Raw genomic sequence first — 25,060 nt, forward strand, 5'->3', positions numbered from 1 at the left:
GTGGGGGTGGCTGCCCCGCTGCAGCCCCCGAGAGGGTGGTACAGCTGCTTCGGGGACACGTCCCCCCCAAGCCCTACCTGCGGACGACGGCCTGTCCTCCCAGACACGGTTGGTGAGGGGCGTCCTCCGGTTGCAGTCCCCCTCCGAGTGCACCGAGGAGACAGAGGGCGGCCGCTCACCCGAGGACAGACCTGGCGCAGGGGACTTGGCCTTGCGGCTGTTGGGTCTAGCAGCGATCTTTGGCTTCCCCCCTCCTCCTGCAAAGAGAAGCACCCGCTTGTCACCCGGCTCGTTGTGATGGGGTTCGGGGGGTCGGGGAGGGGGTGCAGGTACCCAGTGCTTCCCTTTTAAGAGCTTGCAAAAATGGCTCGTGGCAGGAGAAAAGCTCATCCCGGGGGCCGATGGCACCACAGCGGGGAAGGGTGATGGGGCAGCTCTCGGCTGCGGGGCAGGCGGGCGGCCGTGGTGGCTCACGGAGGTTTCTGTCCCGCCCTGTGGTGCCCTCCGCTTTGTGGGTTGATGCTACCAACTGTCCGGATGTGGGGCGGGAGCAGCCGCTGAGCTTTGGTCATGCTGTTTCTCTGCGGGAACCGCTCCTGAGCTGGCTCGCGGCTCAGCCCACAAACACAGGTCAAGGGACGGGAGCTCCGTGTGCAGCGGGCTGGCAGGGACCCTCCGGGAACTATGTGGGTGCTGGAGCCCCGAGCACATTCCCTGTTCCCATGGCCTACATGGCTAGAACGGTCTTTAATTTACAGCAACATCTCTGGTGGTGATTAGCCAGTTTTGAAAAGGTTTAAAGCCAAAATGGCCTCTGCCGGGTAGGTTAGCCTGGCTAAGCCAGGGAGGGGAGCTCGCAAAGGGGGAAGGACGGACGGGCTCTGCATCCCACCCTGCCTGCCCGGGCAGCCTCCGCCGGGCGTGGGGAAGCGTGGCTGGAAGAAGCTGCTGATGTCATGCAGGAGCCAGAAAAGCTTTTCTGCAACAAGCTGAAGAACGACTGGTCCAAGCTGCCCTGGAGGAAGGCGCGTGTGTGCCCCCAGGACCCTGCTCCTCAGCTTTGGGGGCTCCGCACCGGACTGCTAAGGGTGACCCCTGGCACCGGCTGCCGCGCTCTGCGCAGGGCACTTGCAAGAGGCAATCTGCCCTTTGCAGGCACACGGGAGACAAATGCTCTCCCCCATCCACCCCTGGTCCCCTTAACTTCCTTAACTGGGGATCTGCAGAACAACCCTCCCGAGCTCAGGCCTCCCCTGAAGCCAGGCAGACCCCACTGCATTATCCAGCTGGCTTTGCAAGCTCTGCCGGAGCCCACCGGGCAGCTCGCCCCCAGCCCTGCTCTCTGAAGTCGTTACCCCACCTCTATCACCTTTAGCCCCCTTAAGCTCTCCTTCTTGCTCCAGGCACCCCCAGATCCCATCCAACCCTCTGTCCCAGGCTGGAGCCAGCCCCGAGCTCGGGGTGGGGAGGGAAAGGCCACCCAGCCCCTTGTCCTCTAGCACCAGCCCTTCTCTGCTGCTTCCCCTGTTTTGGGAGCAGCGATCCTGCCCAGGCTTTATGGACAATTTGGGGTGGCTACTTAAGTTTATGGCTTCAGTTTTTTGGGTGTGGGGTTTGTCTTCCCTCCCCTAAACCTTTCCACGTTGTTAAAAAAAAAAAAAGGAAAAGAAGATATTAAAAATCAACAAACGGGGAAAGGAGCAGTCAGTGGTTTAGAGAAAGCAACAGCACCTTCCAAACTATTAACTTAACATCAAACAAGACCAGGATTAATCAGCGGATTCACAAAGCTTGAAGCTGGGGGAGGGAGGGGAGAAAAGAAAACCAAAATGAACAAAAATGGGGGCGGGGGAAATAAATCCACCCACAAAAGGGGAAATATAAAGGCTGAGAATTAATAACACAGAGACAGCGAAGGTGGAGAGGGCTGCAGACCTGGCAAGGAGCGCACGTCCTCGTTTCGTCCATCAGCAGGAGTTATGGGCATAGCAGCGGGCAGGCTTGCACTGGCATTCAGAGAGTTAAAAGCATTGGCACTGAGAGGTGAGCGCTCTTCCCACTGCTCGTCATATTTACCCATTAGGGCTTTCCTAATTATTGCCTCCAACCCCATGTTGGTACTGGAATTCTCTTGGACCGACTGGCTCCTACAACTGATTAGCCCTGGGAGATAACGGGAGGGGGAGGAGAGAGGGGACGGGAGATGGGGGGGAGCCAAATGAGAAGAAAGATGGGGGGACGGGGAAAGGGGAGAAAGGAGACAAGGGAGAAGGGAAGAAACAAACAGTGAGCACATTCTCGCAAAGCAACAAACTTTGTCATCTTGTTCTTTAAAGCGCTGCGATGCACCCGTCCTCCTCCCCGCTCCATCCCGCCCCAGGGCTTGGCAGGGGCTGGTGGTGGGACGGGATAGGACTTATTCTGTGATTTGAGTTTCTGGAGTGCTGCAGGCAGACAGGATTCCCTGGGGCCAAGGGCTTGGAAAATGGGGGGAAAGGGGTCTTTGCTGAGCCTTGGGGAGTGACTGCAAGAACTGGGGGCTGTGCCAGGCTCAGCAAGGGGGCAGGAGTCACCTGGATCTGGGGTCCATATGGATGCACACACAGATCAAAAGTCGGTGTGCTGGGAATTTGGAGGCCGGGGCAGTTTCCCAGGGAAGAAAAGTCAGGGAAGGAAGATGGGGCACCCCACAAAAACACCTGATTGGAAAAGAGGAGCCCAGATTTGGCCCTGGCATGAGAGGTGACAAATGCAGGCAGCCCCTGGATGATAGCACATAGCCTGCGGGGCTGTCTGCAGGGGGTTGGGCTACACTGGGGAGAGGGGAGAGTCCTTTCATCCCTCCTCGCGCTCTTTGCAAGCCCCCTGCCCATCATCCCAGCCCATTCCCTTCCTCCCCCTGGGCTGGGTGCCCGCTGTGGACCACGGCCCCCTCCCGGGCTGAGCCACGGCTACGGGACAGGATGCAGAGGCGAAGTGGTGTGTCCGCGTGGTTGTGAGTCTCAAGCCATGCAGTTATGGTGCAGCAGGGCACAGGGACCAGAGGGCACTAGGCTCAGCCACGCCACCGTCATTCCCGACACGGTGGTTACAAGGAACAAGCAAGGGCAAAATACAGACACAAAACCATCAGGCTGGCGAGGGAAGCCCCACCAGCAGCCCCTCCCCAACTCACCCCGTCCAGGGGGTGTTTGCGCTGGGATCACTGCCCCTCCTTTTGGAAAGGGATGCATCCCGGGTTCGTTTGTCTTTCTGGAAATGGGCAGGGTCTCTTCTGCTCCCCTCCAGCCAGACCCCGGCCCTCAGCTCCCTACGCTCTCGCCTTTACACCTCCCTACAGCACAGCCTCAGCCCCCCAGTATGGACCTGGCTGGCTGCACCCTCTCGTCCCAGCTGCCAATGTGAGCTGGCTCCTTCTCCCAAACACATTCACACTGGTGAGTGGTCTTACACTGCTGACGGCTGTCCCTGGACCTCCTACCGCTAAGTCTTTGCCCACAGCACCTCCTTCCCTTAGTTGTGGGAAAGCTGCCGTTCCTCCTACTTAAAATTAACAACCTGAAGGCATTCCTGCTGTTAGAGAGCATTAATACTTAATCACTTAAGTATCAATTAATACTCCTCAATGAGGATTCATTTCATTCATAGGCATGCCCACCCGGACATCGCTGCAACAGGTGGCAACAGCTCAATAGTCTTCACACCATCCTTCTCCCTCAGGCTGGTCTCTGTCCTGCGCCAGGGAAGCCCGTATCGGCCGCCTGACTCCCTTCCTTAGGCTGCTCCCTCTCCTTCTTTCCCAGCTGGGCTGAAAGCTGCAGGTGCAGGAGGGCTGGGGAGGGTGCAGTGCCCCTGGGGGAGCTCCTAAACCACCATTTCAGCTCCTGTGTGGTGGTCCTCAGGCTTGGCATTGCAAATACATCTCCATGGGTGCCTGGGGGACCACCCTGAGCTCTTTCCAGCACCGTTTCTCCTGGAGAGCAGGGGGGCTCTTCAGGGGCTGGGGCATAGTCCCAGGTGTTAGCCAGCGAACCCTCGGCTAGGCAGGCCGGCAGGTTAATGCTGGTTAGGGCCGGGGACTTGCTAAAGCCCACCACGGCTACCTGCAGCAGCGCTCACGTACCACCACCACAACCGCTTCTCCAGAACCGGGCAATCAGCCTGAAAGCTTCCACCTGCTGGGAGCTGCCCTCTGCACAGCAGCAGACGTCCAAGAGATCCTGCCTGCAAAGCCCTTCTGTGTGGCACTCGCTGCACCGCTGTGGCCGGACCTGGCCACCAGCTGAATGTTTCCTCCCAGCTCCTGAGAAACCGGTCAACCCATGCTTTAAGCACCTGGAAGACTGAGCATGCTGCTGGCAGCCCTGTGCCTGAGCACCCCTCCATCTCCTGGGTAACACCTCCTCTCGGTCCTCAGCCATCACCAGTTTGCCCAACGCTCACCATTCAAGGCTATGGGGCTCTGCTTTCAACCCAGTTTGCTTTTGCAGCTGGCTCCTGCAGCCCGCCCAGCTCACAGTGGCACCGAGCCTGTCTCCCACCGTCATGTTCCCTTTCGCCGCTGCCCTCCTACCCAGCCGTGGGTGACTGTAAGGTCCCGCCAAGAGCAGGGTGCTCTCTCCTGAGCATGAGGTCCACCTTGCTATACAGTTTATCACTCTGTTAGTCTCAGATGGCCAGCCCTTGCTTGGCTTTTAACCTCTCCTCAAACTCTGCCAGGCTTTCCGAGGAGTTACACTGCACTGTCTCCAACGCAACAGCAGGGAGTTACAGTGTGTCCTGAGGCTTCAGCCTCCCAGCAACTGTTGTGCTCAGTCTTACGGCAAAAGAAAAAAGGAGATGCTTAAATCTACCAAGTGTCCTGCTCTCCGTGGCTGTGGGCCTTGTACGGAATGAGGTATGGTACAGGTATATGCGAGAGTTACCTGCTCCAGTAATCGCCGGCATATTGAAAATCTCTGTTCCAGGCTGCCCAACATCTGGAGAAAAACAAAGAAGCTCTTCAGTACAGAGAGCCGCATGTGCAGGCTGGTGGTGGTGGGGACATGCCGGGCCAGCCACGAGGAGATCCTGGTGTCCCTGTCACAGCACCCAGGCTGACAGTAGCCCACCTCCCCCAGGCGCTGGGGTAGGTCTGTGGGTGCTGGCTGGAACACGGAATAACTGCCTTTGGGAGAGCCACAGTGGGCTCACCAGCTGGGAAAGGGCAGAGAAGCAGAGCCCAGAGAGCCAGGGCAATGACCTCCCTCCATCCAGCCCTCTGCATTACAAGTCCTGTGAAGTTAAACCCTCCCTCCTCTACGGGATTTCCAAAGGCTCAAATCCCCATACGCAGGGAGCAGGTCTGGGCAGTGGGGAGGGTGAGGAGGAGGAGAAGAAATGTTAAATCAATATTTTCCCTCTTAGCTGAGCTGTTTGACTTGGATATCACTTTCCTTAGAATAACAGAAATTCTCATCAAATAAGAGGTGTTTCCTATTTCTATATATTTTCCCTTGATATGGGTAAAGTGCGGAGGGTCATGGGGTTCAGCCACATGTCCCCAAAGGGGCATAACAATACTGTTGGCTCATGGTAACATCATCCAGGAGATGAAACAGCTCAGTCCCTCTTATCCAACGCAGCTGTTGTAAGATGGATTCAAACTGAATTAGTATTGACTGTATAATGCTGGACTAAATTAAATTATGATCCTATCTACTCTATTAGCGGTTAATGAATGAATGGGCTGAATTTCTAATATAAGCCAGCCTGGTTAGTTTTACAGAGCTATACCAATATTGATGTAGGGCTTAAAGTAACACTGCGGGGAGACGTATCTCGAGGAGGAAGGATTCAGCTTGGCTGGCCATTCATTAAAATATCAATTGCTCTTAAGTCTCCTCCATGCTCAGCTCATTATTTCCTTCCTATTGAGGTTATCTGGTGCGGGTGGGATTGACAGCCCCAGAGCAAGGAGGTGAGGGGCTGGGAAGCCTGCTGTTGCCTCCCCAGATGCACACAGCCACTGCTGGCACAAGGATGGCTCATCCCATGAACGATTTGGACCTCACACTTCCCAACAAAACATGGCACGATGCAGAGACTGCTGGCTGGGAGCTCCCAGACCTTAACACAGCCGCACCCATTCCCAAATCTCCATTGCTTCATGTGTCCTCAAGGCTTTTTTGCCCCTGCTGCCCCGCATTCGCCTCCCCACATGTCCTTACTGTACTCTGTTTCATTTTTGTTGGTTGTGCTGAGCTTCTTGATGATCTCCTGTTTCTTGGACTTCACCATGGCAGAGTTGCTCTCAGTCAGCTTGCTGAAGAAAGCTGGAGGTTGAGTGTTGTTTCCTGGGGACTTGGACCCCATCCTGCAAAGCAGAAGACCATTGGAAACTTCTGCAACGTCCAGTTCACAAAGTCCTACCCAGGGAAGCTCTTCCCTTAGTCTAAGTCCTCAAAATCAGCCTGAGGGCTCCTGAGACATTCGGGACCTCCAACCTTTCTCCCTATCCCTGCCATAAATGTACCACATAGTGTTGAAAAGCCCCTACAAACAGGCAGCAACCTGGGATGTGACATTGCTTTTGGATGTGACATTGCTTTTGGCTGCAAGAAAAGAAGCCTGGGCCAGGGTGAGCGCGGGGATTAGGGGAACATCCCAACGCTGTCTCCACAGTCCCCTCCTTCGGTGTTACCTCTGGTCTATCTGCTCGCCCTCACGGTACAGGATCGGGTACGTGGCGCTCTTGGCGTGCTCCGATTCTCCCACGCCGTCTGGTGGAGAGACTGGCTCGATACAGTTGTCTGACCCGCTCCCGGCCGAGGCTTTGCTCTGCTCTGGGGACCTGTGGAGAGCAATGGGAAGATGCAATCGGTTTATTGCAACATCCCGTCTCTGCACAGCAGCTTGGGGTCGGGGGTGAGGGAGGACTAAAATAGCTTTCCTACATCAGGGGAAAAAAGCCAAACCTTCCACACCCCTGTGGGCTTACACTGCCTTTTAATGCAAGCTGGAGGAAGAGCACAGCTCGGGCATTTTTCTGCACTGCAGGCGTGTGGAGCGGGACTGAGCCGAGACGTGGCCCAGATTTCCAGGCAGTGGGCCAGCCAGCAGCTGCCTCAAATACAGCTGCCCATGGCAGGACCAGTCCTGGGACTTGCTGGCTCAGCCCAAGTGTCCCTCGATGGCAGGGGCTGGGACGTTAACCCTTTGGGGACATGGCTTTTGATTCTCCATCATATTTGCAGACACAGGAGAGGGCAGCACCCACCACCTTCTGTCCACCTTGTCTGGTGCCCTGCAGGGGCTCGCTGGCTGCGGGCGACGAGTCCAGCACTGGGGCTCGCTGGCTGCGGGCGACGAGTCCAGCACTGGGGCAGCCTGGACAGGACCAATGCAGACCCAGATGCCTGCCCGTGGCCAGCGCCTGGGAGACGGCCAGGCTCAAGCGCATGAGGAAGTTCTGGGAATTTACGTCTTTGTTCTTTCTGTGGTTTCTTTTTTTTCTCCCACTTTTTTCATCGCTGGGTGGCCAGGGCTGGCCTCTCTCCCCTGATGTTACAAAGCCAATTCTAGGACCAGGCAGAGCTGGAAGTAATAATCACATTTACTGACAAGGAACCACTGGTTTGGAGACACCATGCTTTCCTGGATGCATCTGGGTCTCTGTTGGTGTTTGGATGGGAGGACAGACCCATTCTCACACTTCCCATTTTTTAATGCCATACAACAGCAGTCAGACTTGCTTTGTGCTGGTATCAGCACAAGGATTTGAAAGCGACTTTTAAAGAAATACAGGTGGATCCTGAAATGGATAGTTGCAGCTGACATGGCACACATGTCTAACAAGCTTCTGATTCACTGACAGTGATGAAGATAAAATTATCTTCGAACCAACAGAAAGCATGTTGCTTTGAGGTTTTCTGGAACCATCTGGAGCCTGAAAGGTCACTGCACCATGATCTGCCAGGGAGCAAGGGCAGTGACAGGACAAGAGGCAACAGGCACAAATGAAAACATGTGAAATTCCATCCCAATGCAAGAAAACACTTTTTTTTACTGTGAAGGTGCTCAAATGCTGGTACAGGTTGCCCAGAGAGGTGTTGACGTCTCCATCAGTGGAGGTATTGAAAACCCAACTGGCCATGGCCCTGGACAACCTGCTCCAGCTGACCTGCTTGAGCAGGGTGTTGGGCTGGATGATCTGGAGAGGTCCCTTCCCACCTAAACAATTCTGTGACACCGGCCAGATCAGGAAGGCGATCTGGAAAGCATCTCTAGAATAAAAGGAGTGGCAAGACAGACATCACCACAGGGGAAAAATACCCATGTAAGAAGCCAGTTTTACACTCTGAGCCATGTAAGCAAGTGATCCATCTGAGCCCCGAGCTGGGGAGCATAAATTCAGCAACGCCAAACGCCAGCCTGCCCTATGCACCGCTTTACCAGGGTACCAGGTAGCCAAGGGCACCTGCCTGATGCCTCACCCTGCGTATCCCTGGTCTGTCTGAGCTCAGAGTGGCACAGCAGGTGGGCAGAAACCCATCTGCGCCAGCTTCGGCTGGACACTCTGATCTCACCTTTTGCCGCCTTCGTTCTGCGGGGAGATCCTGGAGGCCGCTGCATGTTCCTGCTGCTGCAGATACGCCTCGCTGGGGGTACGGCGCAGGTCCAGCACGGGGCATGTGGCCCCAGGGAAGGAGTACACTGGGGTCTGGATGTGGGAGTTGAGCTGCTGTGGGTGATGGCGTGTATAGTCCTGCGTGATGACCTCCTAAAAGAAGAAACCCCTGAGTCAAAAATAAGAGTTGGCTTCTACCTCTTGCTTTGCTGGGCTCAGCTAAAACAGGGCAAGCAGGAAGGAATTAGGCTGGTTTGTCCCTGTGGGGATGTACCATTTGCCTCCTGCCTGCAGCAGCTCTTGTAATGGGCTTGTTGGGAATGCAAACACCCGGGCTAAACATGCCTGATGTACACTGCTCTCTCCAGCCCCCATCCAAGGGTGCTGAGGTCTCTAGCATCACCCCCAGCCCTTCCCCATCAGGCATGTTTTGTATCAGCTCTTCCCTCCTCCCTGGAGTCCCAGTGGGAAGGCGAGAATGAGCTTAATTACACTGATGTGCTGGGCCAGCGTGACCACCCGCTGGTTCATGCCCTTGATGCTCTGGCTGGACTGCAGGGGCTGGCACTGGGGCTGGGGGCCGTCGGGCTGCCGGAGGTGCTGCAGGTGGGCTGCTTCGGGAGCCGAAGCCTTCAGCGAGCCTGGGGGATGCACAAAGAAGAGAGCAGGTGTGAGATGACATCTGTGTCCCCTTCCTGGAATGCCATCCCAGCAGAGCACTGGGGCATGGTGAGCAAGAGCTGGGTGATGAAGCCCTCCCATGCCAGCTCGGGCTCTCTTGCACCAGCTGGTGTGGCCAGTCCCTGCCCTCACCTTGCTGTTTCTGCCTCAGGTCATGCTCTCCGTGCCCCTTTTCTGCATCCTGCAGCAGCTTGGCCCCTTTCTCATGGGACAGGCTGGGTGAACTCACGGGACTCACTGCTTCCATCCGCTCAGGGCTGTAGCCTCCATGAAAGCCTGGGGAAATGGGAGAAGGGAGTTAAAACCAGGAGCTTGCTTGGTTTTTCCCTAGTGCTGTGACAACCATCGCTTGCAGGTGGAGGCACTTTCAGCAAAGGGGGAAAAACACAGATGAGGGAAGACCTGGCAGGTCATATTGCAGGGACCCCTAGAGCCACCACTGATGCCCAGTTATGGTGATGGCTGCAGTAAAAAGGTGATGTCTCATTCCTACAGAGCTGGACACTCAGCAGCTCGTGGATAGCATGAGAGTCAGCAACCAAATGTTCACATGTTCTCCCCACACATACTGAAACAGCAAAATAAAAACCCTGCTGTGCCAGGAGGGAAAGCAGCACTCTGCAGGAGCGGTGTGGCTGCATGGGAAGTCTCAAGTGCTCTACAAAGAAAAGCCCCAAACCCAGCAGAGCCAAGAGCAGGGACTTGAAAATTAGGCGCGAGGCCCTGCAGGCTCCAGATCCTGCTCCAGAGACAGCAGACTTGCACACTGCAGGGGCAAAAGGCTTCTAGACCATTCTCTACCTTTTAAGCCCTCTGGATGGACTCAAGCTGCATCAAAGCAAGCAGCGCTGGAATGAGGGACCACCGCTATCCTTCAAAAGAGAGGGGAAATTGAGGCATGGATGGGCTATGCATCCACAGACCAGGGGCAGAGGACAGAGGAGTCCTGAAGGAGGCACATGCTGCCTCTTGCCAGCTAAGCACATTTGGTAACACTCACGACTTTTGCCTGCACAGACCTTTACCCTCCTAACACTCAATTCCTAGAAACTGCCCACTGCAGGCAAATCTGGCTGGCGACCCACAGCGCTGCTGGAGGGTCCCCAGTGCCCAAGCACGGACACACTGACCTTGCACGTACCCGGGGCATGGGTAGGGGAGGACCCCCATGGAGAACCTCTCTGTGCTGGGCATATAGCATTCCCATCACCCCAGGCATGCCAGCACAAAAGGGACCACGCTTCAGATCCGCTCAAGATGAAGTGTCCTGCTCTGGAAAGATTCCTAACCAACAGTTAAGTCCTGGGGAACACCAGCTCCTTTCTGTAAGCTCATGGCCATAGAAAAGCTGCCCTGCTCCTCCACAGCATGACAACACTCAGCTGGAGGAAATGCTGGCGCCAGGGAAAAAGGCAGAGGAAAAGCTCAGCCAGGCAGCGCACCGTGGGCAAAGGCACATCCCTGGCCCTGGAGCATGCTGCTAGAACGGGCCGGGACCAGATATGACCAAGTGGCAGCACAGGTGGGTCGGGATGCACCGGAAAGAGCAGTTCTCCTCCCCCAGCCACACTGCTGTGTCCTTCCCACCCTTGGGTTACAGGAAGGGGAGCTGGGTAGCAACCCCCCATGCTGATGGCCAAGGCAGATGCTTCAACTCAAAGAAGGGGTCCCATCAAATCCCCCCCAGGCTGCCTGCTGCTTCCGTATGCTGGTTGGAGCCTGGATGAATGCCCTGGGTAAAGATTGGTCCCGTCAACAATGACCTAGACCTTGAATCCAGGCCCGTCCCTGCACTTTCTTTTGGAGAAGCTTATCCCAGTGCTTTTGTGCCCTACACAAGGCTGCTGTTAGGCGGTTCCTGTGGTCTGCTCTGGCAAATGGCTACCAACCATGGCTGGGCTGAGCGAACCCTCGACAGCCCTGCCCGCGTTGCCCTCTTGTGCAGCATCCAGAGCCAGGACCCTGAGTGAGGTCACCCCGAGCAAGGGGACCCCATCTGAACTACATCACACAGCAGACCGCAAAGCCCTCTGAGATCCTGCACGCTCAGTGGCACAACTGTGAGCAGGGAGGCATGTGTCTGACAGCCAGCAGTCCCGTCCTGCTCACACTTCTGGTTCTCCGCTTCACTTGTTTGATTTATTACCCACAACTGTTCCTTACAGACTGCCTGGGAATTTCTAATGATGGGGAAATCAGAATTAGCAAATTGCTATTGTCTGTTAAAAGCAGTACCAGGAACTGAACAACATTTGCAAAACAGGACTTGGCAATGGGAAAAAATAAAAGAGGGTGGGAGAAGGGAAGATCCTTAAAACACGCACAAATAAAACAGTCTGGGGTAACAAAACAACCAGGAAGCAGAGGGACAAGCACACTGGGGGAGCTGATGAAGCCAATAGCCAAAATGTGCAACTGAAAATAAGAAATAATGAAATAAAATGGGTTTCAGGCCACAGGTCTCTTGCTTCTCCCCTCCAATTTCTTACCATCACTAGCGGAGTCGTTACTTAGCGAGCCTCTTTCTCGCTGCCCCTTATCGCAAGACATTTGGCGCATGATAATCACATCTATGAAGTTGGCCGCTGTCGTGGTGGTCTTACCGAGTGCTCGGAGCTCCTGTTCCTGCATTGAAAAGGGTTTACTTTGACTCTTTTCTCTACTGTGCTGCTCAGGGCCCGAGGCTGCGTGCTGCTGGTCCAGAGGGTGGTGGTGCTGCTGGCTTTTCCCCTGTCCCCTGCTATAGTGATGAGAAGAACCAGGTCCGGAGGCGGGTAAAGGTCTCGACTCCATGGCTTTTATGGGTGAAGGCGACTGTTCGAGGTTGGCCCCACTGGGCAGCTTTGAGGTGAAGACGTTGTTGTCAGTCTGGGGTCGTTCTGCCTTGGCTTCCCGCGCCCTCGAGGCCTCTTTCTGCAGGACGGCTGGGTCCATCAGGGCCGCGTAGCCATCCGCCGTGCTGATGGAGGAGCGCAGGATGGAGGCTGAGGGGAAGGCAGTGGAGCGGATCGGCGACGTGGTAGTGGTGGAGGAGGATCTGGAAGGCAAACAAGGCAAGTTGAAGATGAGAGATGCACATGGAGAAAGGCGAGTGCTGTACGAGAGCTCTGGTGTTCAGCCCTGCCTGGCTGAGGTCTCCTAAGCATAGGGTTGGCCCATGCTGGAGCAGGTGAGGAGGACTCAGATGGGGCCTCCTCCTCAATGACTGGCCACAAGGTGTTGGCTGTGGCCTGGATGCATCAGCTGGGGAGAACAAAACCCACAGAACAGGTCTCAGAGACCTTCATAATTCCACCACCAGGCAACCTTCAGCAAGAGGAACGATACCCTCTTGTCTATGTGATCTGAGCACAGACACCCTTGGGATGCTCCTGCTTTCTCTTCTGGTAGCAATAAAAACCACAAGAAAAAGCAAAGGAACTGGGCACCAAAATCCACCTTTCCCCATCAGAACTTCCCTGTAAGCCCCAGTCCTGCTCCCACTGAGACTGAAGGCCAAACCAACACACCTCAGAGGCTCCACCTCAGAGGTGCCCCATGCGATGCTCATTAATTAACCACCATGGCTGCCCCAGTGCAGGGGTTCAGGCAGGCAGCAAGAACTGTGGCAGGGAGACATACCGCAGGACGGAAGGGGTGGGGGTCTCCGAGGAGATGATCTTCATGCTCGTGTTGTGGAGCACGCTGGGGCGCTGCTGGATGGTCTCGTGGGTGCGGGGCGAGACGGGAGAGTGCTGGTGGCTGTGAGAGTGTGAGGATGAACGGCTGCTGGACTGCTCTGTACCTGGGGGAAAATACAAAGAAGGGTTTCTTTAGCTCTTTGTTTTATAGTCCCAACCCCACCTCCACCCAGCACGGGCCCCAGTATGTGGTGCTGGGCTCCTCCCCAGCCTACCTGGTCTCCAGATGGGTGCATGCTCCACCGTGGTGGACGCTAGGATGGATTTTTCACGCTCCCTCTCCCGTTCCCGCTCCCGTTCCCGCTCAGACACCGACGATCCTGACTGTTTGGTCATGTGCGTGGGGCCTCCTGAAACCCAACCAAAAGGCAGTGAAAGGGCTGCAGACAGAGCGATTCCCTTCAGGGAACACTGCCTGCTCTTCACATTGATATGTCTCCAGAGCACATAAGGAATGGCTCCCATCCAAGGTCACCTGGAGGTGGACAGACGAGGGCAACCGGTGTGACAAAACCTGGGCAAATAATGCAATAACTGTCCTGGCACCACCTCCGGGGTACAACAAAGCTGTTTGTCAGCTGTCACTGACAAACAAGGCAAGGAAGCCCCCAACAGGCAGGATCTGAGGAGCTGGTTTGTGGGAGCCAGTGGGCTGGTCCCTGAGTGAAAATGCATTTGGGCTCCCCTCATCTGCCCTGGCATGCTGAACTCACAGCCCTGAATTGGCTAAGGGTATCCTGCCCAACTGCTTTCCCGTGGGACAAGCAACGTGTGGTGTTACCTGGGGAGAGCGGGGAGCTGCTGTGCCGGCTGCCGAAGGTCTGGGGGGGTCCTGGGATGTAGGTGATGCGGTCCATGGTGGTGGCGGAGGTGCCGGGGGTGGGGGGCACGAGGACGGGCAGGTGTGGCACTTGGGACAGGTCGATGATGCCTGGAGAAAGAAACGAGAGGACTGTCAGCGTGACACCTAGCCGCTGCAGCTTGGCCGCGCTGGAGCGGGGAGCGATGCTGGGGAGAGTTGACCCATCCCGCTGCTCTGGCACAGCACAAGAGGTGCCAGCATATGCATGGCCCCTGGGTGCTGGATGTCAGGAGTGGGGCCCCTTCTGTGGGCAAATACAGAGTGTCCCGCTGCTGGAAATAACAGGGAGAAAAAATGCTGAGATCTATCCCTGCTGGGTGAGGGGGCTGCAGGCAGCATCAGCTGGAGATCAGTGCTTCTCGGCCTGCGGAGGGGCAGGAGCACCACACCCCGTGCACTCCCCAGCACGCTCTGCTTTTTTCAGAAAGCCAGATATACCCTTCCTGGAGCGTATTTTAATCTCCAAAGGTCAGCAGGGCCAGGCTGGGAAGTGCTCCCATGACCCAAAATCCAGAGCTGCACATAGTGAGCCTCAAGTAACTAAAGACAGCAAAAAGAGCATCAAATTCCACTCCTGCTGTCTCCATGCTGATCAGCCAAGTTCCTACACTACTGGGTGACACAGTGCTGCTGGCTCGGCCCCTGGCCCCAGGGCTGGAGCTGGTGGTGCTGGCCTGACTCAGCCTCCTCCTCCTAAAATGCCCCAAACACCCGGACGGTGCCATGCTGAGAGGACCTGCTGCATAGTTGAGGGCGAGGGAGGGCTCCCGGGGCGACAAGCCACGCAGCATGTCCGCCCGCTGTGCCATGGCCGTGGCTGCGGCGTTGTGGTGCATCTGCTGGGACGTGATGTAGTCGTTGATGATGGTCTGCCGGTTCTCCATGGCGGCTGTGTCTGGGTAGCCCCGGATGAGGTACGGTGGGTAGAGAGGGGGGTACGTGGGGCTTGGAGGCAGATGCCTTGGCAGGTAGTATGCAGCAGCTGGGAGAGAAAAGGATGCAGACATTAAGTGGCCTTCCCCAGGTGCCTCAGGCTTTTAGAGCATAACAAGGAAAAAACCAATCCCAAACAGACCATGTCCCTGCTGAAGGTACCTGCTTCCAGTTGGATTCCCCTTGGGATGGCGGCGGGGTCAAAAGCCAGCGGGATGTGTCCTCGGTACAGGTCGACCCCGCTCACACCACGGAGCAGGTGCTCGTATGGGGAGATGGGGTGGTGGTGGTCAGCCACGGGGGCGTGCGGAGACTTGGAGTTGGTGAGGTCTCTCGATGAGGGGGTGATCTTTCTGTCCTGGGACACCGGCTTCCCAGCAGTGATGCTCCCTGCAGCGAGCAGAAGGAAATGAGTCAGAGACTGAGCGCTGCAGCCAAGCTGTGTCCCTGAGGGATGCCTGTAGCCAAGTGTGTTCCCCAGGGATGCCTGCGGCTCCCCCTGAACTTGAGGGACCTTTCCCTCCTCCCTGCACTGTCATGTCCCATTACGCCACCAAGGCTGAGGCGGGCCAAGCCCCGGTTGCACCCAGGAGGATAAGGCCATCCCAAACCATCCCTCCACCCCAGTGCATCCACTGCGGACACACTGGGCAGTCTGTGAGTTCATCCTGGTCCGCACAAGCAGCCGGCGCTGGAGCCTTGCTGCCATGCTCCTCAGCACGAGGAGGTAACCGCTGCTAGGTAGGGCTGGGGACCCCGAAACTCCTTGCAATGGTGATGAAACACAGGTCAGAGGGTTTGAGCACCTGCCACCCTCTGGAACCATAAGCTCTTTCCCAGCACCTGGAGGGGAGGCTGGATCATAACAGGGACTTCTCTCAGCTCTCCCAACCTGAGCTGAGCATTGGTGGTGCTTTTCTCCCCACCCAGGATGCGCACCACCAGCTTCTGCGTGCATAACACAGAGCCACCCCCAAGGAGCGTGACCAAACCCCTTCCACCAGACTGCACACCAAATGCTGCCCAGTCCTGGCTCGAGGAGCGAGGAGCAGTCCCCTCAGGCACACACAGATGGATCGAGCCTCGTTGCTGCTGACTTTAAAACAACCTTGGCTGCAACATGGGCCATGCAAACTGCTGCTCTTGCTCCTTTCATGAAGCTTGGTGTTTCGATGAGGCCACTAATAAATCGAAACTACTGTTGGGCAGAAGGAAAGCTCATCTGACTCAGGAAAGCTGCCTTCCAACACTGACCTGTGCCCTGGGGACTTCTGCAGATCCTCTGCACCCCAAAACACCGTGAGCTCCACACATGCAGAAATCCACCTTCTCACTGGCATTTTGCAGGAATATTGATTTTTCCCTTGGGATCCCTTCCCACTGCTCAGGCACTGCCTCCCCTGCCTTGCGCTCACCATATGTGCCAATCTCAAAGAGCTGCCAACATCTGAAGGCTTCCCCCAAAATGATTGACCTAACCAGCAAGACAGCAGAGGCTGCGGCAATGGGACACACCAACCATGGAGACCTGGAGCTGGCCCAGCTGGCAGCGAGTGATGGGGGAGGCTTTTTGGAGGAGCTCTGCATTGCACAGCCCCATCTCCTGTTCCTCGCCAGGGAGGCGCGTCCTGGCCGCAGTTTTGGCAGACTGCAGTGTCTTGTGCTACACGCCCCCAAATCATAAGACTTTTGGGTTAGGATAAGGATTTGCAGGTGGAAGATGCAAAGGGCCTGAATCAGTTACCCATAGCTAGCAGGCTTGGTGGGACAAGGCATCTTCTGGACTGGCTTCAGCACTGATCCTGCCCACAAACATGCCATGAAGCAGGAGGGTTTTTTGTGCTCTGGATCTGAGCGTGTCTCACCAGATCAGTGAGCACAGCCCAGACGTGTGCCTGCTCCCCAGGAGCCACAGGTCTGGCTTTGGGCACAGGAGAGGGCTGATGCAAGGGGGCACGGGCAGATCCTGCCTGATGCAGGCAGACAGGCTGGGGGATCCCAAAGGTCAGCCACGCTGCCTGGGTCTACTGGCTCAGTAGGGATTAGATGTTCCTGGAGGTGAGGGACTCGGGTGCTGAGGTGATGGATGAGGCATAAACACACAAGGTAGGCACACCAGATCAGTGAAAAGCGTGAACATCCCCCCACCTGGTGCACTGATCACCACTTTCCTGTGGAAACAGGGGTGTCTGGGCCAATGCTGGGACAGGGAAGACTTTCTAAACACCATCAGCTTCTCCAGCCAATCTCCCTTCAGTCACCCCAGCGCAGATGTGGAGTGCCCTTGCTGCACCCGTGTAAGCACCCCTGGGAGGGAGCTGAGCCTTAGCCGTCCCTGACAGCCGCCCCAGTGCCATGAGTCAGCCGTGGCTACAGGCAAGAGTGAGCACAGGGTGCTGGGGAGAACGGGTTTGACGGGCACCTGCCGAGAACGGCTTGGGCAGGTAGGGCCAGCAGCCACCTCCCACGCACCTTGCCCACTTGGCTTGCTAGAAATCTTAGCATCAAATAAAAGGTTTGCCCAGTACCTTCGTGCTGCCGTGGCGTGGACTCCCGTGTGGAGACCGGAGACCCTCTGTGCAAGTGGCTGCCGAACGCCGTGCTGTGCCCTGCCTGGTGGTCCTCGTAGGCGAGGGCACTTTGGTGGGGCTTGCCTGGCTCGGGTACAATCACAGGAGCCCCTCTGGCAATGGAGCCACCCGAGTTTGTCACTGGGCTTGGCCTGTTTTTCAGGCTTTCTTCATAAGCTCTCTCCAGATTCCTTGGGTCTTGGATGACATCCAGTGAGTGCACAGAGTGAAAAGTCCTGCCGGGACTGCCAATGATGGACCGTACATCATGTTTTTTGGTACTTGAGGAAGAAGAGCTGCTGTCGTACTTCAATGGGGTACCCTGGGGACAGAGGCAGAGGGGGTGTTAGAGGGGCATAGAGCAGAAGGGGATGCAGCAACCACATCCCACCAAATTTCAGTGGGACTCATGGTTCCTCGTCCAGTGGGTCAGTACACCAGTTTACTTGGTCAAACAGCAACAGCCATTGACAAAGCAGAGATAACAGCTCTGCACAGCGCAGGGCAGGGTGGAGTGCCCAACTTGCATGTCTTGTTGTGCTTCAACAAGATGATGATGAGTCACTGCCGAAGGCTGGCTGTGCCCATCACGCCTCTCTCCTACATACACTGTGAAATGAGGTAGGACTATGAGGTGCCATGGGAACCCTCCAAATATTTGGAGCCCAACAGGAGTCAGCATGCCACGTTTCACCCTAACTACTGGCCTTGCTGTGTTGACACTTGCCCATAAAGGGAGGAGACCAAGATTATGCACACCCAGAGTCACAACCGCCGAGGGCACTGAGTTGACTCTGGTCTTGAACAAGAGCCAAATGTATCCCCTTCCATGTGTGCATGTGGATGGAGCATCACTTTCTTAACAGGTCAGAGGGTGCTGAGCTCCATTCCCCAGGTTTTGTGTTTATCTGCTGGGAAGGCTCACAGAATCACAGAATGATTTGGGTTGGAAGGGACCTTTAAAGATCAAATGATGGGGAACGGCAACCTGTACCCAAGCAGAGAGTCAATCCTGACCAGTGATGTGTTTGGAACCCGAAGCCCTCTCTGCTCTCCGTTTACCTTGGGAATGGACAGCAGCCTGAGTAGCACTGATCTCATCTGCGGTTCTCCCCATACTCACCTGTGTGATGGAGCCTTCCTTCAGAGGTCTTGTCAGAGAGATGTCTGGTGTCCGCCTCAGCTCCTCCCGAGGAATCTCATGGATTGATCTTCCCGCTTCCTTCACCGTGGCTACCAGGCCTTCATGGGCTGGTTTCATTTTCAGAGGAGTAAGGCCCTCATGAGACCTGACCTTGTAGGCATCAGGTAAGTCCCTCGGTGGAGTGTTTTCCCTCTTGAGCTGTTTGGCTTCTCTTCTGAGGTAGTCCTCATGGGCCTCCACGTAGGACCGAGGTATTCCTGCAACCCCCAAGCAGATGATGGATGCAGAGGGTGATAACCCAGCCAGACACTGGACCCCAGTCCCCATGTGGATGCTCAGTTCAAGGGGGTCTCTAGTTAATGCATGTAACTCCAGGACTGGTGGCCAACAGAGCACACAGAGCAGCTACATCATTAATGCAGCTGGACCAGCTCACATCTACCATCACTTTCTAGACCCATTTCACTCTAGTTTCAACCTGCCTTCATGCAAGTCACTGAGAATTTTATCCCTGACTCTGGTGAGAGGTTAGGTTGATAGAAGCTGAGCAAGACTGAAAATCTCTCTGACCACATAGCTGGACCTTGATGTGTCTATCCGTGTTTCCTCCTGCCCTAGTCTGACAACAAGAACAAGGGCCTATGTGTGTGAGAAGCTACCCCACATTACCTCTGGCCATGGCCATCTTCTGCTTGCAGGCTTTACCTTGTGTAATCGAGCCCCGCATGTGATGCTGCTCCTTCAGGTTATGGGGACTGTGTCGGTCTGGAGGGATTGCTCGACCCATGAGACCTAGAACAGATCCAAGGGGGAAAGAATACATGGCAGTGTCACTGGGGACTCCTGGGACAGCAAGGAAAAACATCAACAATTTCTACATTACTTGATTTCTCTTTTTTTTTTTTTAACGTGCTTCCTTTTTTTGTAGTCTTGTAATTGGTCTACCAGGACAGAAACCAAAGGCAAACAGCCAGTCTGTGTCCCGTGTTCTCCCGTGCCGGCCAGATGTGCTGCAGGGTACCAGCTAACCCCTGCCAAAGCACGGGCATGGGAAGGTGCGTCGTGTAGACAAGATGGGGTCTCTGTGGGTCACTAATAACACAGCATGGGTAAAAGGTTTCACCCAGACCCACCTTCAATGCTAGCAGATAAGGTATCACGGGCTGATAAGCCCCGGCTGATCCTCCCCTCCATCATATCGTAGGTCCGCTTGGTTCCTGTGGTCTCATGCGAAGCTCCTGAGCTCCTGCTGTCTTCTTTGGGACACTGAGAAGCAGCAACTCCACCTGGGGAAGGGAACACCGAGAAGCACCATCAGGAGCACGGAAAGTCAGCACTGACCAAGGGAGGGTGTTTACTGCTCTTTGCGTGTGTTGTTGAAAGGTCAGATCCCATCCCAGCATCAGCCAACGCTCTGCAGTGCCAGAAACATCACACGAGGTTGGCTTCCAAGAAACTCAGCTGGTGTTTTCTCCCCTCCCTGCCTGCCTCAGACTCCAGATCTGTGCCTCCCGCTTGGGTAGGAACATCCGCCCTGTTGTGTCCCACTCCCTCCCTCCCAGTGGGGGCCAGATGTAGGCAGTGGGACAGCCTGGAGCCACTGTGGCGCTGGTGTGAGCAGCTGCGGTGCCACTGAACTTCGCCCTGTGGGTCTGGGGACTTTTTTTTTTTCACTGTTAGTTTTGATTTTTTGCTAGACACCTACTGTTTGGGATCTTGGCCAGCCTTAACATTTGCTGAGACACTCCCTGGGTGAGAAAACCAGGCAAAAGGGGGGAGAGGCAGACCTGAGAGCAATTCCTTTGAAACAGCAGTGAGCGCGCCCAAGAACTGGGAGAGACAGAAAAAGTCCTATGCAGGAATGATGGAGCAAGCACCAGAGTCACAGGAGACCACCGACCACCTCCTCATCCAAACCCGGAGCAGATTCTTCTGCAAACTAACAGGGGACAAGTGTCCTGAGCTACAGCCCCCACACCTCTGCAAGCACAGCCCTGCCCGTGCCAGGCAGCATCGCGCCTGCCCTGGGCCATGGGCATCCATCGTGTGCGGTGAGCTGTGAATTTAGCAGGCAGCTTCTGATGCAGCCAAACGCCTCCTGCTTATGTAACGAGCTCTGAGCATGGATGCTGGCTTGGAGAGATAAATGCCTCTGCCCATCGTCCCTGGCCTGGATGTCCCTGGCAAGGATGCCCTGATCCTCCTCTTCGTGGGGAGAGAAGGTGGTTATACAATTAAAGAAAACAGAGGAGATGTCAAAAACATTCATTCCATTGCGGACAATCAGGAACAGAAGTCCTCCTTGGGAACACCAGTAATTAATAAAATGGGATTATTACAACTTCACACCCACTATCAGTTTCCGCAATCAGCACCCGTTTTAACCCAGAAAGTGTCTGGGGCTGCGTGCAGGGAAACAAGATGGGGATCTGTCCCTGAGCCCTCACTTCACATTCATTTGATGGGAGAATCAGCCAAGCACCTTGCAGCAGATGCAGGGTGATATGCCTGCACCCTGTCATCAAGGCACATCTGTTGCTAACAGCCCTTCTGCAGAAGGGGATGTGGTCCCGGACACCCTTTGTACCGCTGGGAAGCAGGGGGAGGGCACGAGGGAGAAGAAAGACTAAACAGAAAGAAAATCACTCCAAAACCACGTCCCTTGCCTTGCAGAAGCCATCAGCAATCATATGCAGAATGAGAATAACCAATCTAGCACAATTCAGCTCGCACATGCTACAGGATCTCGTCTCATTACAGCTCTTTTATTTTAAGCACCCTCATGACACTAAAGAATTTGCAATTTTTTTTCTGCTTGCCAAAATTCATAATCACCAACAATTTCAGTTTTCTTACTTAATTTTTTTTTTTAACTCTTCTGCACCGGGCTGTGAAGCCCTGCTGGGCTATAGGGGGGGAAGGAGGCAGGCAGCGGGGCTGGCTAGGCTGCAGAAGCAGGCAAGATTACTCAGGATGTGATAAACGCTATCAAGCATGTAAAAGACTGCCATGGAGAGGAAGGAATTAATTCCTCATCTGTGTCCACAGAGGGTAGGACGAGAGGCAATGGGCTCAGGCTGCAGCCGAGGAGACTTGGGCTGACACTGATGAGTGTGTGCAATGGGGAAAAGACTGGTCTGCAGGTCATCTCCGCTGCCCAGAGCGGGATCCCAGCTCTGGGCACAGGCAGTCCTTGCTGCTGGGAGCCTCCCCCGTCTCTCCCCTGGTGGCACTGTTTGTGAGATCAACCTCATTCTACTCCAAGTCCAGGCAAAGGAGATTAAAATAGCTTCTTGCACAAACAAGTCCTGACACGCTTCCTGTGTCCTCCCTGGTCTGAACCCTGCCAACTGTCCCAAAGGGCACCCAGACACAAGTCTCCTGTGGTGACACTTCTTATCTGGGCTAGAGTTGACAGCGAACACAGGCAGGCATGGGACAAGCTGGTTTCCACACAGCGCTGAGCCTGAAAGGTCCTGAAAGGTCCCTGTGGTCCCAGGGCATCAGCCGAAGCTTGTGAGTTGTCTCCTGAGGCCTGACCTGAACCCTCTGCCTCTGGCCCTGGAAGAAACAACCAGCCTGCGACGAAACCAGATGTCTGCACTTGTGGGCAAGAGGAAAGGGACTTCTGCTGGACACCCTCTGCCTGCAGGACTGACCACAGGGCCCAGGCTGCCAGACAGGCTAAAAGGGATGCTCTGCCCCAGGGGGGGATGCAGCTGCCCTGGGGAGGGAGGCAGAGGGTTCAGGCAGCACAGCAGCCGACCAGAGACACCTGCTGCAGTGGGCAAGTGTGGCTAAGGTTAGGATCTGTTCTTTAGACACCTCCAAATTCAGCTGAGAAGACAGGTGACACTCAAGGATGGCTGTCCCTGTGCATGCCAGAGCACACGCCAGTATTTTACCCCAAGAGGACACGGGGCTGTGGTGTCTGTAACTCAGCTCTTCCCGACCCCAGCTGTGGGTGAGGAGGAGCCCGGCTCTGTGCCAGAGATGTCCGACCCGGCGCACAGCAAAAGGCGAGCACGGAGGATTCGTTTCCAGCTTCACTGGAGAGGAACATCTGCTTATCTCTAACGGGAGCCACTGGGACTCACAGAGCAGCTTTGATAGCCAGTGCTGTATCAGACAAGCAGGCGCAGAGGAGGCAGGAGCAGCTGGTGACTGCCTGCTGATACTGCTAATGCAGCGAGGCACCGTCGGCATTTACCGAGGAAGCGCGTTGCCATACAGCAGGGGTGCAATCTGCAACATGGCTTTCGGATCTCTCCAGAGCCCTCTCTGGAGCAGCCCGGCTGCTTGCCTGGCTTTGCTTTGCCATATTCTGCTCCCTGGCCAGGCAGGGTCAGCCTGGTTAACAAGTGACACCATCTGTGCCAGGTGCAGCTTCTTACCCCAGCCAGGGATCCGGGCAGGTCCCTGGGGCTCCTCACCGCCTCCGGGCAACAGCAGCCAGCAACAGCCCAATGCACCCCCCAGGCAGGCTCCTTGCAGGACACGGGAGTGCCTTCACGCCCTCCAATAGCTACAGATGCTGTAGCAAAGCTCACAAGATACTGAGGCACAGTGCCCCAAACATAGCACGTGGGAATCTGATGTCTGAATAAACCTTTATGCCAAACTACCTGACTTGCCTCCATCTTGCAGGTTCTTGAGTCCCACCTTGGCCCAAGAGCTTGGGGATGCTCTCAATGTTTTTGGACAGTCCCTTCCTGCACAGGGTGCTAGGAATGAAGGCAATACCTTCCCATCTGGTCTGCTCCTGGTCCCTGCTCCCCAAAGCCAACCAAATCCAGAGATCCTGCCCACGGCCGTGGCCCCGTCACACTCCTGCCTGCCAGCAAAGCCACCTCCAAGGCAAGATAACCACAAGGGACAGACTATAGGCAGGCAGGGTGGGAAGGGAGAGAAACAACCCCAGAAGCAAAGAAATTAAGCTGGCCTGTTGCATTTCATCAGCCTTTCCTCAAATAGCTCCCAGCTCCCAGCCGCAGCGGTACAAACCCCTGGTGCCTGCCCTAAAAAGGCAGAAGATTACGACTTACCCTCGTAGGACAGCACGTGCCCTTTCTTCCCTTCGTAGATGACATGGCCTTTGGGCATGGCATCCTCTCTCGCCTTCTCTGCTCTGCTGGGGCTGTCTTCTCCTATTATCCTGGTAATGGTTCCTTTGTACAGCACTTCTGCCGGGGTGCCCTTGGAAAGCCACCAAGATCCATATTTAACAGTGTCACAAGCAATTAAGCAAGCGCGCACACAGGGACAGGCCGTTCCCCGCGGGAGGCTGAGCGGAGGGAGAGCGTGGCTGGCCTCCGCTTCCTGGCACAGCCAACAGCGAGGGACTTGCAGCTTAATTATTGATAAGGACGATAACGAGGAGCGGTAAAAAGGTACATGATCTGTGTGAGGCTGCTGGGAGGAGGCAGGGGGTGAGGACAACACAGACCTCCAAAACAGCAACTCTCTCGCCCTGCGTGTTTCGGAGTAAGCTACCTGGCTCACTTCTACCCCACAGGTTTGAGGGGACAGGGGGGTGCCCCCCTGGGGACACCTCGGTGACAGCAGGCACTGCTCAAGTGTTAGCTTTTCCCTGTAACCTATTTTCCCATCCTGGTACAGGAGCCACGGAGATGTCCTGCCCACCCACGGCACATCTGCTGGCAACAAGCGTGACCTTTAGAGAGCTGCCTGTGCGTGGGAGCTGGCGGCTGGCAGCATGCCCGGGCGGGACGGCAGGTGTCAACGAGACCGGTCCTGGAGCAGGTCGGGGAGTGAAGCCTGCCAGTTAGCTCTCCAACAGAAACAGCATCAGGCTCCTTACACAAACTGGTGTGAACCGAAACCTCTCTTTCCCCGGAGGCACACACAACACAGCTCACAGCCACCTGCCCTCCTCCCAGTCCCCTTCAAAACACCCAGAGCTGGGTGTCCTTGAAGACATTGCTGGTGGTTAACACCCCTCTGCCATCACAACCTGTTGGAGCCAACTGGTAACAGCCACTGTGGGGTGACATTCCCCCCTTCCCATCGTGGGGGAGGCACAGCGATGCTCTTGATTGATGCCCTCCTGCTCTGCTCCTCTAAGCCCACCAACCCCCAGGACTGATGCTCGTGGGAAGCCTTGGGGAAGCAATGCCCCAGCCAGCTTTGCTGGTGCTTCCAGGTTGTGCCAGGGCACTCTATTTCCCCACCCCAGCTTGGAGATGCCCCGGCTCTGTACCAAGACCTCTGAGTACCAGCAGTCCCCAAAACTCTGCCGCAGCTGCTGGGACATGCCAGCACGCAGGTTCAATGCTCTGATTGTTTGCCCTTGCACTACACCCGGTACTGGCTTTCCCAGTCAGCTCTCCCAGCCCCAGGTAAGTCATCTTCCTTCCACGGATGTGCTCAGAGGGGATTTGAAAGCAAGTGATGACAGATGGCTTCAGAGCAGAGAGCATACAGTCAAGATCTGCCTTCTGTGAACCGGATGACTAATCTGAGATCAAATATCAGCTCTGGTACCCGGAGCTGCTGCCGGAACAGGGGGCTCCTTCTCCCCAGCAGGAGCAGAGGGATGAAGGCTGCTGGGCCAGCAGGAGA

General features: G+C 55.7%; 1 protein-coding gene across 14 annotated transcripts in view; it reads right to left on the reverse strand.

Moving 5' to 3' along the window:
* The window catches only part of NCOR2 (nuclear receptor corepressor 2), a 257,110-nt gene that overhangs the window by 2,426 nt on the left and 229,624 nt on the right, over positions 1 to 25,060 (reverse strand). For 6 of the 14 annotated variants that reach the window (XM_064466324.1, XM_064466326.1, XM_064466325.1 and 3 more), the window contains 19 exons: positions 23,524 to 23,674; positions 19,612 to 19,764; positions 19,184 to 19,270; positions 18,458 to 18,735; positions 17,293 to 17,656; positions 14,927 to 15,154; positions 14,568 to 14,813; positions 13,751 to 13,900; positions 13,185 to 13,319; positions 12,911 to 13,073; positions 11,779 to 12,326; positions 9,422 to 9,565; positions 9,101 to 9,249; positions 8,568 to 8,761; positions 6,683 to 6,832; positions 6,210 to 6,355; positions 4,926 to 4,979; positions 1,936 to 2,163; positions 78 to 257 (listed from right to left, as the gene is read on the reverse strand). In XM_064466324.1, the coding sequence (XP_064322394.1) occupies positions 78 to 257; positions 1,936 to 2,163; positions 4,926 to 4,979; positions 6,210 to 6,355; positions 6,683 to 6,832; positions 8,568 to 8,761; positions 9,101 to 9,249; positions 9,422 to 9,565; positions 11,779 to 12,326; positions 12,911 to 13,073; positions 13,185 to 13,319; positions 13,751 to 13,900; positions 14,568 to 14,813; positions 14,927 to 15,154; positions 17,293 to 17,656; positions 18,458 to 18,735; positions 19,184 to 19,270; positions 19,612 to 19,764; positions 23,524 to 23,674 (3,748 nt within the window). The remainder of the gene's footprint in view (positions 1 to 77; positions 258 to 1,935; positions 2,164 to 4,925; positions 4,980 to 6,209; positions 6,356 to 6,682; positions 6,833 to 8,567; positions 8,762 to 9,100; positions 9,250 to 9,421; positions 9,566 to 11,778; positions 12,327 to 12,910; positions 13,074 to 13,184; positions 13,320 to 13,750; positions 13,901 to 14,567; positions 14,814 to 14,926; positions 15,155 to 17,292; positions 17,657 to 18,457; positions 18,736 to 19,183; positions 19,271 to 19,611; positions 19,765 to 23,523; positions 23,675 to 25,060) is intronic. The other 8 variants (XM_064466334.1, XM_064466333.1, XM_064466329.1 and 5 more) reach the window with 3 other exon arrangements.

The sequence above is a fragment of the Phalacrocorax carbo genome, chromosome 15, assembly GCF_963921805.1.
Source record: "Phalacrocorax carbo chromosome 15, bPhaCar2.1, whole genome shotgun sequence".
In the NCBI taxonomy this organism is placed as follows: Eukaryota; Metazoa; Chordata; class Aves; order Suliformes; family Phalacrocoracidae; genus Phalacrocorax; species Phalacrocorax carbo.